The following is a 13,802-nucleotide window of genomic DNA, read 5'->3' as shown; positions in this document are numbered from 1 at the left end:
GGGATAAAGCTTCCGCCGGAGCGGGATAAAGATTCAGCCGGTGCGGGATGACGATTCAGCCGGAGCGGGATGAAGATTCAGCCGGTGCGGGATGACGATTCAGCCGGAGCGGGATAAAGATTCAGCCGGAGCGGGATAAAGATTCATCCGGTGCGGGATGACGATTCAGCCGGAGCGGGATGACGATTCAGCCGGAGCGGGATAAAGATTCAGCCGGAGCGGGATAAAGATTCAGCCGGTGCGGGATGACTATTCAGCCGGAGCCGGATAAAGATTCAGCCGGTGCGGGATGACGATTCAGCCGGTGCGTGATGACGATTCAGCCGGTGCGGGATGACGGTCAAGCCGGTGCGGGATGACGATTCAGCCGGTGCGGGATAAAGATTCAGCCGGTGCGGGATAAAGATTCAGCCGGTGCGGGATAAAGATTCAGCCGGTGCGGGATGGCGGTCAAGCCGGTGCGGGGTGACGATTCAGCCGGTGCGGGATAAAGATTCAGCCGGTGCGGGATAAAGATTCAGCCGGTGCGGGATAAAGATTCAGCCGGTGCGGGATAAAGATTCAGCCGGTGCGGGATAAAGATTCAGCCGGTCCGGGATAAAGATTCAGCCGGTGCGGGATAAAGATTCAGCCGGTGCGGGGAAAAGATTCAGCCGGTGCGGGAAAAAGATTCAGCCGGTGCGGGATAAAGATTCAGCCGGTGCGGGATGGCGGTCAAGCCGGAGCGGGATGGCGGTCAAGCCGGTGCGTGATGACGGTGAAGCCGGTGCGGGATGACGGTGAAGCCGGTGCGGGATGACGGTGAAGCCGGTGCGGGATGACGGTCAAGCCGGTGCGGGATAACGGTCAAGCCGGTGCGGGGTGGCGGTGAAGCCGGTGCGGGGTGGCGGTGAAGCCGGTGCGGGGTGGCGGTCAAGCCGGTGCGGGATGGCGGGCAAGCCGGTGCGGTATGGCGGGCAAGCCGGTGCGGGATGGCGGTGAAGCCGGTGCGGGATGGCGGTGAAGCCGGTGCGGGGTGGCGGTCAAGCCGGTGCGGGATGACGGTGAAGCCGGTGCGGGATGACAGTGAAGCCGGTGCGGGATGACGGTCAAGCCGGTGCGGGATGGCGGTGAAGCCGGTGCGGGATGGCGGTGAAGCCGGTGCGGGATGGCGGTCAAGCCGGTGAGGGATGGCGGTCAAGCCAGTGTGGGGTGGCGGTCAAGCCGGTGCGGTGTGGCGGTCAAGCCGGTGCGGTGTGGCGGTCAAGCCGGTGCGGTGTGGCGGTCAAGCCGGTGCGGGGTGGCGGTCAAGCCGGTGCGGGGTGGCAGTCAAGCGGGTGCGGGATGGCGGTCAAGCCGGTGCGGGATGGCTGTCAAGCCGGTGCGGGATGGCGGTCAAGCCGGTGCGGGATGACGATTCAGCCGGTGCGGGATGACGATTCAACCGGTGCGGGATGACGATTCAGCCGGAGCGGGATAAAGATTCAGCCGGAGCGGGATAAAGATTCAGCCGGTGCGGGATGACGATTCAGCCGGTGCGTGATGACGATTCAGCCGGTGCGGGATGACGGTCAAGCCGGTGCGGGGTGGCGGTCAAGCCGGTGCGGGGTGGCGGTCAAGCCGGTGCGGGATGGCGGTCAAGCCGGTGCGGTATGGCGGTCAAGCAGGTGCGGGATGGCGGTCAAGCCGGCGCGGGATGGCGGTCAAGCCGGCGCGGGATGGCGGTCAAGCCGGTGCGGGATGGCAGTGAAACCCGGTGCGGGATGGCAGTGAAACCCGGTGCGGGATGGCAGTGAAACCCGGTGCGGGATGGCAGTGAAACCCGGTGCGGGATGGCAGTGAAACCCGGTGCGGGATGGCGGTCAAGCCGGTGCGGGATGGCGGTCAGGCCGGTTCGGGATGGAGGTCAGGCCGGTGCGGGATGATGATTCAGCCGGTGCGGGATAAAGATTCAGCCGGTGCGGGATGACGATTCAGCCGGTGAGTGATGACGATTCAGCCGGTGCGTGATGACGATTAAGCCGGTGCGGGATGACGGTTAAGCCGGTGCGGGATGACGGTTAAGCCGGTGCGGGATGACGGTCAAGCCGGTGCGGGATGACGGTCAAGCCGGTGCGGGATGGTGGTCAAGCCGGTGCGGGATGACGATTAAGCCGGTGCGGGATGACGATTAAGCCGGAGCGGGATAAAGCTTCCGCCGGAGTGGGATAAAGATTCAGCCGGTGCGGGATGACGATTCAGCCGGAGCGGGATAAAGATTCAGCCGGTGCGGGATGACGATTCAGCCGGAGCGGGATAAAGATTCAGCCGGAGCGGGATAAAGATTCATCCGGAGCGGGATGACGATTCAGCCGGAGCGGGATAAAGATTCAGCCGGAGCGGGATAAAGATTCAGCCGGTGCGGGATGACTATTCAGCCGGAGCGGGATAAAGATTCAGCCGGTGCGGGATGACGATTCAGCCGGTATGTGATGACGATTCAGCCGGTGCGTGATGACGATTCAGCCGGTGCGTGATGACGATTCAGCCGGTGCGTGATGACGATTCAGCCGGTGCATGATGACGATTCAGCCGATGCGTGATGACGATTCAGCCGGTGCGTGATGACGATTCAGCCAGTGCGGGATGACGGTCAAGCAGGTGCGGGATGACGGTCAAGCAGGTGCGGGATGGCGGTCAAGCCGGCGCGGGATGGCGGTCAAGCCGGCGCGGGATGGCGGTCAAGCCGGTGCGGGATGGCAGTGAAACCCGGTGCGGGATGGCAGTGAAACCCGGTGCGGGATGGCAGTGAAACCCGGTGCGGGATGGCAGTGAAACCCGGTGCGGGATGGCAGTGAAACCCGGTGCGGGATGGCGGTCAAGCCGGTGCGGGATGGCGGTCAGGCCGGTTCGGGATGGTGGTCAGGCCGGTGCGGGATGATGATTCAGCCGGTGCGGGATAAAGATTCAGCCGGTGCGGGATGACGATTCAGCCGGTGAGTGATGACGATTCAGCCGGTGCGTGATGACGATTAAGCCGGTGCGGGATGACGGTTAAGCCGGTGCGGGATGACGGTTAAGCCGGTGCGGGATGACGGTCAAGCCGGTGCGGGATGACGGTCAAGCCGGTGCGGGATGGTGGTCAAGCCGGTGCGGGATGACGATTAAGCCGGTGCGGGATGACGATTAAGCCGGAGCGGGATAAAGCTTCCGCCGGAGTGGGATAAAGATTCAGCCGGTGCGGGATGACGATTCAGCCGGAGCGGGATAAAGATTCAGCCGGTGCGGGATGACGATTCAGCCGGAGCGGGATAAAGATTCAGCCGGAGCGGGATAAAGATTCATCCGGTGCGGGATGACGATTCAGCCGGAGCGGGATGACGATTCAGCCGGAGCGGGATAAAGATTCAGCCGGAGCGGGATAAAGATTCAGCCGGTGCGGGATGACTATTCAGCCGGAGCGGGATAAAGATTCAGCCGGTGCGGGATGACGATTCAGCCGGTATGTGATGACGATTCAGCCGGTGCGTGATGACGATTCAGCCGGTGCGTGATGACGATTCAGCCGATGCGTGATGACGATTCAGCCGGTGCGTGATGACGATTCAGCCAGTGCGGGATGACGGTCAAGCCGGTGCGGGATGACGATTCAGCCGGTGCGGGATAAAGATTCAGCCGGTGCGCGATAAAGATTCAGCCGGTGCGGGATAAAGATTCAGCCGGTGCGGGATAAAGATTCAGCCGGTGCGGGATAAAGATTCAGCCGGTGCGGGATAAAGATTCAGCTGGAGCGGGATGGCGGTCAAGCCGGAGCGGGATGGCGGTCAAGCCGGAGCGGGATGGCGGTCAAGCCGGTGCGGGATGGCGATTCAGCCGGTGCGTGATGACGATTCAGCCGGTGCGTGATGACGGTGAAGCCGGTGCGGGATGACGGTGAAGCCGGTGTGGGATGACGGTCAGGCCGGTGCGGGATGACGGGCAAGCCGGTGCGGGATGGCGATTCAGCCGGTGCGTGATGACGATTCAGCCGGTGCGTGATGACGGTGAAGCCGGTGCGGGATGACGGTGAAGCCGGTGTGGGATGACGGTCAGGCCGGTGCGGGATGACGGGCAAGCCGGTGCGGGATGGCGGTCAAGCAGGTGCGGGATGGCGGTCAAGCCGGCGCGGGATGGCGGTCAAGCCGGTGCGGGATGGCGGTCAAGCCGGTGCGGGATGGCAGTGAAACCCGGTGCGGGATGGCAGTGAAACCCGGTGCGGGATGGCAGTGAAACCCGGTGCGGGATGGCGGTCAAGCCGGTGCGGGATGGTGGTCAGGCCGGTTCCGGATGGCGGTCAGGCCGGTGCGGGATGATGATTCAGCCGGTGCGGGATAAAGATTCAGCCGGTGCGGGATGATGATTCAGCCGGTGAGTGATGACGATTAAGCCGGTGCGGGATGACGGTTAAGCCGGTGCGGGATGACGGTCAAGCCGGTGCGGGATGGCGGTCAAGCCGGTGCGGGATGACGATTAAGCCGGTGCGGGGTGACGCTTCAGCCGGAGTGGGATAAAGATTCAGCCGGTGCGGGATGACGATTCAGCCGGAGCGGGATAAAGATGCAGCCGGTGCGGGATGACGATTCAGCCGGTGCGGGGTGGCGGTGAAGCCGGTGCGGGGTGGCGGTCAAGCCGGTGCGGGATGGCGGTCAAGCCGGTGCGGTATGGCGGGCAAGCCGGTGCGGAATGGCGGTGAAGCCGGTGCGGGGTGGCGGTCAAGCCGGTGCGGGATGGCGGTGAAGCCGGTGCGGGGTGGCGGTGAAGCCGGTGCGGGGTGGCGGTCAAGCCGGTGCGGGATGCCGGTCAAGCCGGTGCGGGATGGCGGTCAAGCCGGTGCGGTATGGCGGGCAAGCCGGTGCGGTATGGCGGTGAAGCCGGTGCGGGGTGGCGGTTAAGCCGGTGCGGGATGGTGGTTAAGCCGGTGCGGGATGGCGGTCAAGCCGGTGCGGGATGGCGGTCAAGCCGGTGCGGGGTGGCGGTCAAGCCGGTGCGGTGTGGCGGGCAAGCCTGTGCGGGATGGCGGTGAAGCCGGTGCGGGATGACGGTGAAGCCGGTGCGGGATGGCGTTCAAGCCGGTGCGGGATGGCGGTCAAGCCGGTGCGGGATGGCGGTGAAGCCGGTGTGGGATGGCGGTGAAGCCGGTGCGGGATGGCGGTCAAGCCGGTGCGGGGTGGCGGTCAAGCCGGTGTGGCGGGCAAGCCGGAGCGGGGTGGCGGTCAAGCCGGTGCGGGATGGCGGTCAAGCCGGTGCGAGATGGCGGTCAAGCCGGTGCGGGATGACGATTCAGCCGGTGCGGGATGACGATTCAACCGGTGCGGGATGACGATTCAGCCGGAGCGGGATAAAGATTCAGCCGGTGCGGGATGACGATTCAGCTGGTGCGTGATGACGATTCAGCCGGTGCGTGATGACGATTAAGCCGGTGCGGGATGACGATTAAGCCGGAGCGGGATAAAGCTTCCGCCGGAGCGGGATAAAGATTCAGCCGGTGCGGGATGACGATTCAGCCGGAGCGGGATGAAGATTCAGCCGGTGCGGGATGACGATTCAGCCGGAGCGGGATAAAGATTCAGCCGGAGCAGGATAAAGATTCATCCGGTGCGGGATGACGATTCAGCCGGAGCGGGATGACGATTCAGCCGGAGCGGGATAAAGATTCAGCCGGAGCGGGATAAAGATTCAGCCGGTGCGGGATGACTATTCAGCCGGAGCCGGATAAAGATTCAGCCGGTGCGGGATGACGATTCAGCCGGTGCGTGATGACGATTCAGCCGGTGCGTGATGACGATTCAGCCGGTGCGGGATGACGGTCAAGCCGGTGCGGGATGACGATTCAGCCGGTGCGGGATAAAGATTCAGACGGTGCGGGATAAAGATTCAGCCGGTGTGGGATAAAGATTCAGCCGGTGTGGGATGGCGGTCAAGCCGGAGCGGGATGGCGGTCAAGCCGGTGCGGGGTGATGATTCAGCCGGTGCGGGATAAAGATTCAGCCGGTGCGGGATAAAGATTCAGCCGGTGCGGGAAAAAGATTCAGCCGGTGCGGGATAAAGATTCAGCCGGTGCGGGATAAAGATTCAGCCGGTGCGGGATAAAGATTCAGCCGGTCCGGGATAAAGATTCAGCCGGTGCGGGATAAAGATTCAGCCGGTGCGGGAAAAAGATTCAGCCGGTGCGGGAAAAAGATTCAGCCGGTGCGGGATAAAGATTCAGCCGGTGCGGGATGGCGGTCAAGCCGGAGCGGGATGGCGGTCAAGCCGGTGTGGGATGGCGGTCAAGCCGGTGCGGGATGACGGTGAAGCCGGTGCGGGATGACGGTCAAGCCGGTGCGGGATAACGGTCAAGCCGGTGTGGGATGGCGGTCAAGCCGGTGCGGGGTGGCGGTGAAGCCGGTGCGGGGTGGCGGTCAAGCCGGTGCGGGATGGCGGTCAAGCCGGTGCGGGATGGTGGTCAGGCCGGTTCCGGATGGCGGTCAGGCCGGTGCGGGATGATGATTCAGCCGGTGCGGGATAAAGATTCAGCCGGTGCGGGATGATGATTCAGCCGGTGAGTGATGACGATTAAGCCGGTGCGGGATGATGGTTAAGCCGGTGCGGGATGACGGTCAAGCCGGTGCGGGATGGCGGTCAAGCCGGTGCGGGATGACGATTAAGCCGGTGCGGGATGACGCTTCAGCCGGAGTGGGATAAAGATTCAGCCGGTGCGGGATGACGATTCAGCCGGAGCGGGATAAAGATGCAGCCGGTGCGGGATGACGATTCAGCCGGTGCGGGGTGGCGGTGAAGCCGGTGCGGGGTGGCGGTCAAGCCGGTGCGGGATGGCGGTCAAGCCGGTGCGGTATGGCGGGCAAGCCGGTGCGGAATGGCGGTGAAGCCGGTGTGGGGTGGCGGTCAAGCCGGTGCGGGATGGCGGTGAAGCCGGTGCGGGGTGGCGGTGAAGCCGGTGCGGGGTGGCGGTCAAGCCGGTGCGGGATGGCGGTCAAGCCGGTGCGGGATGGCGGTCAAGCCGGTGCGGTATGGCGGGCAAGCCGGTGCGGTATGGCGGTGAAGCCGGTGCGGGGTGGCGGTTAAGCCGGTGCGGGATGGTGGTTAAGCCGGTGCGGGATGGCGGTCAAGCCGGTGCAGGATGGCGGTCAAGCCGGTGCGGGGTGGCGGTCAAGCCGGTGCGGTGTGGCGGGCAAGCCTGTGCGGGATGACGTTCAAGCCGGTGCGGGATGGCGGTCAAGCCGGTGCGGGATGGCGGTGAAGCCGGTGTGGGATGGCGGTGAAGCCGGTGCGGGATGGCGGTGAAGCCGGTGCGGGATGGCGGTCAAGCCGGTGCGGGGTGGCGGTCAAGCCGGTGTGGCGGGCAAGCCGGAGCGGGGTGGCGGTCAAGCCGGTGCGGGGTGGCGGTCAAGTGGGTGCGGGATGGCGGTCAAGCCGGTGCGAGATGGCGGTCAAGCCGGTGCGGGATGACGATTCAGCCGGTGCGGGATGACGATTCAACCGGTGCGGGATGACGATTCAGCCGGAGCGGGATAAAGATTCAGCCGGTGCGGGATGATGATTCAGCTGGTGCGTGATGACGATTCAGCCGGTGCGTGATGACGATTAAGCCGGTGCGGGATGACGATTAAGCCGGAGCGGGATAAAGCTTCCGCCGGAGCGGGATAAAGATTCAGCCGGTGCGGGATGAGGATTCAGCCGGAGCGGGATGAAGATTCAGCCGGTGCGGGATGACGATTCAGCCGGAGCGGGATAAAGATTCAGCCGGAGCAGGATAAAGATTCATCCGGTGCGGGATGACGATTCAGCCAGAGCGGGATGACGATTCAGCCGGAGCGGGATAAAGATTCAGCCGGAGCGGGATAAAGATTCAGCCGGTGCGGGATGACTATTCAGCCGGAGCCGGATAAAGATTCAGCCGGTGCGGGATGACGATTCAGCCGGTGCGTGATGACGATTCAGCCGGTGCGTGATGACGATTCAGCCGGTGCGGGATGACGGTCAAGCCGGTGCGGGATGACGATTCAGCCGGTGCGGGATAAAGATTCAGACGGTGCGGGATAAAGATTCAGCCGGTGTGGGATAAAGATTCAGCCGGTGTGGGATGGCGGTCAAGCCGGAGCGGGATGGCTGTCAAGCCGGTGCGGGGTGATGATTCAGCCGGTGCGGGATAAAGATTCAGCCGGTGCGGGATAAAGATTCAGCCGGTGCGGGAAAAAGATTCAGCCGGTGCGGGATAAAGATTCAGCCGGTGCGGGATAAAGATTCAGCCGGTGCGGGATAAAGATTCAGCCGGTCCGGGATAAAGATTCAGCCGGTGCGGGATAAAGATTCAGCCGGTGCGGGAAAAAGATTCAGCCGGTGCGGGAAAAAGATTCAGCCGGTGCGGGATAAAGATTCAGCCGGTGCGGGATGGCGGTCAAGCCGGTGCGTGATGACGGTGAAGCCGGTGCGGGATGACGGTGAAGCCGGTGCGGGATGACGGTGAAGCCGGTGCGGGATGACGGTCAAGCCGGTGTGGGATGGCGGTCAAGCCGGTGCGGGGTGGCGGTGAAGCCGGTGCGGGGTGGCGGTCAAGCCGGTGCGGGATGGCGGTCAAGCCGGTGCGGGATGGCGGTCAAGCCGGTGCGGTATGGCGGGCAAGCCGGTGCGGTATGGCGGGCAAGCCGGTGCGGGATGGCGGTGAAGCCGGTGCGGGGTGGTGGTCAAGCCGGTGCGGGATGACGGTGAAGCCGGTGCGGGATGACGGTGAAGCCGGTGCGGGATGACAGTGAAGCCGGTGCGGGATGACGGTCAAGCCGGTGCGGGATGGCGGTGAAGCCGGTGCGGGATGGCGGTGAAGCCGGTGCGGGATGGCGGTGAAGCCGGTGCGGGATGGCGGTCAAGCCGGTGCGGGATGGCGGTCAAGCCGGTGCGGGGTGGCGGTCAAGCCGGTGCGGTGTGGCGGGCAAGCCGGTGCGGTGTGGCGGTCAAGCCGGTGCGGGGTGGCGGTCAAGCCGGTGCGGGGTGGCGGTCAAGCCGGTGCGGGGTGGCAGTCAAGCGGGTGCGGGATGGCGGTCAAGCCGGTGCGGGATGGCTGTCAAGCCGGTGCGGGATGGCGGTCAAGCCGGTGCGGGATGACGATTCAGCCGGTGCGGGATGACGATTCAACCGGTGCGGGATGACGATTCAGCCGGAGCGGGATAAAGATTCAGCCGGAGCGGGATAAAGATTCAGCCGGTGTGGGATGACGATTCAGCCGGTGCGTGATGATGATTCAGCCGGTGCGTGATGACGAATAAGCCGGTGCGGGATGACGATTAAGCCGGTGCGGGATGACGGTTAAGCCGGTGCGGGATGACGGATAAGCCTGTGCGGGATAGTGGTCAAGCCGGTGCGGGATGGCGGTCAAGCCAGTGCGGGATGACGATTAAGCCGGTGCGGGATGACGATTAAGCCGGAGCGGGATAAAGCTTCCGCCGGAGTGGGATAAAGATTCAGCCGGTGCGGGATGACGATTCAGCCGGAGCGGGATAAAGATTCAGCCGGTGCGGGATGACGATTCAGCCGGAGCGGGATAAAGATTCAGCCGGAGCGGGATAAAGATTCATCCGGTGCGGGATGACGATTCAGCCGGAGCGGGATGACGATTCAGCCGGAGCGGGATAAAGATTCAGCCGGAGCGGGATAAAGATTCAGCCGGTGCGGGATGACTATTCAGCCGGAGCGGGATAAAGATTCAGCTGGTGCGGGATGACGATTCAGCCGGTACGTGATGACGATTCAGCCGGTGCGTGATGACGATTCAGCCGGTGCGTGATGACGATTCAGCCGGTGCGTGATGACGATTCAGCCGGTGCGTGATGACGATTCAGCCGGTGCGTGATGACGATTCAGCCGGTGCGTGATGACGATTCAGCCGGTGCGGGATGACGGTCAAGCCGGTGCGGGATGACGATTCAGCCGGTGCGGGATAAAGATTCAGCCGGTGCGCGATAAAGATTCAGCCGGTGCGGGATAAAGATTCAGCCGGTGCGGGATAAAGATTCAGCCGGTGCGGGATAAAGATTCAGCCGGTGCGGGATAAAGATTCAGCTGGAGCGGGATGGCGGTCAAGCCGGAGCGGGATGGCGGTCAAGCCGGAGCGGGATGGCGGTCAAGCCGGTGCGGGATGGCGATTCAGCCGGTGCGTGATGACGATTCAGCCGGTGCGTGATGATGGTGAAGCTGGTGCGGGATGATGGTGAAGCCGGTGTGGGATGACGGTCAGGCCGGTGCGGGATGACGGGCAAGCCGGTGCGGGATGGCGGTCAAGCAGGTGCGGGATGGCGGTCAAGCCGGCGCGGGATGGCGGTCAAGCCGGCGCGGGATGGCGGTCAAGCCGGTGCGGGATGGCAGTGAAACCCGGTGCGGGGTGGCAGTGAAACCCGGTGCGGGATGGCAGTGAAACCCGGTGCGGGATGGCGGTCAAGTCGGTGTGGGATGGCGGTCAGGCCGGTTCGGGATGGCGGTCAGGCCGGTGCGGGATGATGATTCAGCCGGTGCGGGATAAAGATTCAGCCGGTGCGGGATGACGATTCAGCCGGTGAGTGATGACGATTCAGCCGGTGCGTGATGACGATTAAGCCGGTGCGGGATGACGGTTAAGCCGGTGCGGGATGACGGTTAAGCCGGTGCGGGATGACGGTTAAGCCGGTGCGGGATGACGGTCAAGCCGGTGCGGGATGGCGGTCAAGCCGGTGCGGGATGACGATTAAGCCGGTGCGGGATGACGATTAAGCCGGAGCGGGATAAAGCTTCCGCCGGAGTGGGATAAAGATTCAGCCGGTGCGGGATGACGATTCAGCCGGAGCGGGATAAAGATTCAGCCGGTGCGGGATGACGATTCAGCCGGAGCGGGATAAAGATTCAGCCGGAGCAGGATAAAGATTCATCCGGTGCGGGATGACGATTCAGCCGGTGCGGGATGACTATTCAGCCGGAGCGGGATAAAGATTCAGCCGGAGCGGGATAAAGATTCAGCCGGTGCGGGATGACTATTCAGCCGGAGCGGGATAAAGATTCAGCCGGTGCGGGATGACGATTCAGCCGGTACGTGATGACGATTCAGCCGGTGCGTGATGACGATTCAGCCGGTGCGTGATGACGATTCAGCCGGTGCGTGATGACGATTCAGCCGGTGCGTGATGACGATTCAGCCGGTGCGTGATGACGATTCAGCCGGTGCGGGATGACGGTCAAGCCGGTGCGGGATGACGATTCAGCCGGTGCGGGATAAAGATTCAGCCGGTGCGCGATAAAGATTCAGCCGGTGCGGGATAAAGATTCAGCCGGTGCGGGATAAAGATTCAGCCGGTGCGGGATAAAGATTCAGCCGGTGCGGGATAAAGATTCAGCCGGTGCGGGATAAAGATTCAGCTGGAGCGGGATGGCGGTCAAGCCGGAGCGGGATGGCGGTCAAGCCGGAGCGGGATGGCGGTCAAGCCGGTGCGGGATGGCGATTCAGCCGGTGCGTGATGACGATTTAGCCGGTGCGTGATGACGATTCAGCCGGTGCGTGATGACGGTGAAGCCGGTGCGGGATGACGGTGAAGCCGGTGTGGGATGACGGTCAGGCCGGTGCGGGATGACGGGCAAGCCGGTGCGGGATGGCGGTCAAGCAGGTGCGGGATGGCGGTCAAGCCGGCGCGGGATGGCGGTCAAGCCGGTGCGGGATGGCGGTCAAGCCGGTGCGGGATGGCAGTGAAACCCGGTGCGGGATGGCAGTGAAACCCGGTGCGGGATGGCGGTCAAGCCGGTGCGGGATAAAGATTCAGCCGGTGCGGGATGACGATTCAGCCGGTGAGTGATGACGATTCAGCCGGTGCGGGATGACGGTTAAGCCGGTGCGGGATGACGGTTAAGCCGGTGCGGGATGACGGTTAAGCCGGTGCGGGATGACGGTCAAGCCGGTGCGGGATGACGATTAAGCCGGTGCGGGATGACGCTTCAGCCGGAGTGGGATAAAGATTCAGCCGGTGCGGGATGACGATTCAGCCGGAGCGGGATAAAGATGCAGCCGGTGCGGGATGACGATTCAGCCGGAGCGGGATAAAGATTCAGCCGGAGCGGGATAAAGATTCAGCCGGTGCGGGATGAAGATTCAGCCGGTGCGGGATGACGATTCAGCCGGTGCGGGATGACGATTCAGCCGGTGCGGGATGACGATTCAGCCGGTGCGTGATGACGATTCAGCCGGTGCGTGATGACGATTCAGCCGGTGCGTGATGACGGTTAAGCCGGTGCGGGATGATGGTTAAGCCGGTGCGGGATGACGATCCAGCCGGTGCGTGATGACGATTCAGCCGGTGCGTGATGACGGTTAAGCCGGTGCGGGATGACGGTTAAGCCGGTGCGGGATGACGATTCAGCCGGTGCGGGATGACGATTCAGCCGGTGCGGGATGACGATTCAGCCGGTGCGGGATGACGATTCAGCTGGTGCGTGATGACGATTCAGCTGGTGCGTGATGACGATTCAGCGGGTGCGTGATGACGATTCAGCCGGTGTGGGATGACGATTTAGACTTAGACCGGTGCGGGATGACGATTTAGACTTAGACCGGTGCGGGATGACGATTCAGCCGGTGCGGGATGACGGTTAAGCCGGTGCGGGATGACGGTTAAGCCGGTGCGGGATGACGGTTAAGCCGGTGCGGGATGACGGTTAAGCCGGTGCGGGATGACGATTAAGCCGGTGCTGGATGACGATTTAGACTTAGACCGGTGCGGGATGACGATTCACCCGGTGAGTGATGACGATTAAGGCGGTGCGTGATGACGATGTAAGCTGTTGCGTCATGCTGATGGTGAGCACATACCCTCTGAGTGATCTTGTTATCGACGTTCCTCAACACGACGGCAAGGCCCAGATCAGAGAGCCTGCAGTTCCCGCGCTCATCAAGAAGCACGTTCTCCGGCTTCATGTCCCGATAGACGATGAACAACCTGTGCAGGTGACGCAAGCCACAAGCGATCTGCGCTGTGTAGAAGAGTACGCGGTCCATGGACAGTCCTCGTTTGCCGACATTGTAGATATGAAATTTGAGGTCTCCGCCATTCATCAACGTCATCACCAGACAAAGGTGCCTCTTCGTCTCAAACGCATATGCCAGACGCACCACCATGCTGCTGTTCACCGATTCCAAGATCTCCTTCTCCAGTAGAGCCATCTTTTGTCCTTTTTTATTCTTCAGGCTCTTCTTGTTAAGTTTCTTGCAGGCATGCATTTTTCCTGTCAGCTTCACCTGGATAGCGCACACCTGGCAACACCACAGTCTTCCATGATGGCGAGTGACAACACAACAAGCGAAATTGATATTTTGACCACAAGAGTTAGTAACATCTGTTGTTTTTTAAAAGAACTAACAATAAGCAGAGTACCCGCCCTATGGGCGACCTTGTTCTAAGCATACAACATGTAATTCTGACGCATACCTTTATTTGGGCGGTGTATAAGCAACTGACAGCTGCTTCAATTGCTCCCAAAAATAAACAAATAACCCGAGCTGCGTGTATGAAGCAAAATCATGCCGACTGCTTATAATTCAAACACGTCATTGCACTGGAAAACGTGGGGACAGGAATACTGTACATATTGTAAAGGGTTTGAACTTGTAATACCCTCTCCCACCTAGAGGTGGTGCTACATGATACATATTTACATAGAGAATTTTTGACCCCTGCCCTTCCTCCCTGCCCCCAAGACCACCAGCAAAGATAAAACACCCCGATACACAACTATTGGGAACGCCACTGCGCAGTGGTTTTACCCCCCCCCCCCTGCCCCCAAGACCACCAGCAAAGATA

The 13,802-nt window shown here is 62.3% G+C and overlaps 1 protein-coding gene across 1 annotated transcript in view; it reads right to left on the bottom strand.

Moving 5' to 3' along the window:
• The window catches only part of GRK7 (G protein-coupled receptor kinase 7), a 76,037-nt gene that overhangs the window by 34,143 nt on the left and 28,092 nt on the right, over positions 1–13,802 (bottom strand). The window contains 1 exon segment of the mRNA XM_078783228.1: positions 12,815–13,255. Within this exon segment, the coding sequence (XP_078639354.1) occupies positions 12,815–13,255 (441 nt within the window).

This window comes from Myxine glutinosa, chromosome 8 (assembly GCF_964187855.1).
Source record: "Myxine glutinosa chromosome 8, kmMyxGlut1.1, whole genome shotgun sequence".
NCBI lineage: Eukaryota > Metazoa > Chordata > Myxini > Myxiniformes > Myxinidae > Myxine > Myxine glutinosa.
The sequence above is the reverse complement of the archived record's forward strand: the minus strand, read 5'-3'. Positions and strand labels throughout refer to the sequence as shown.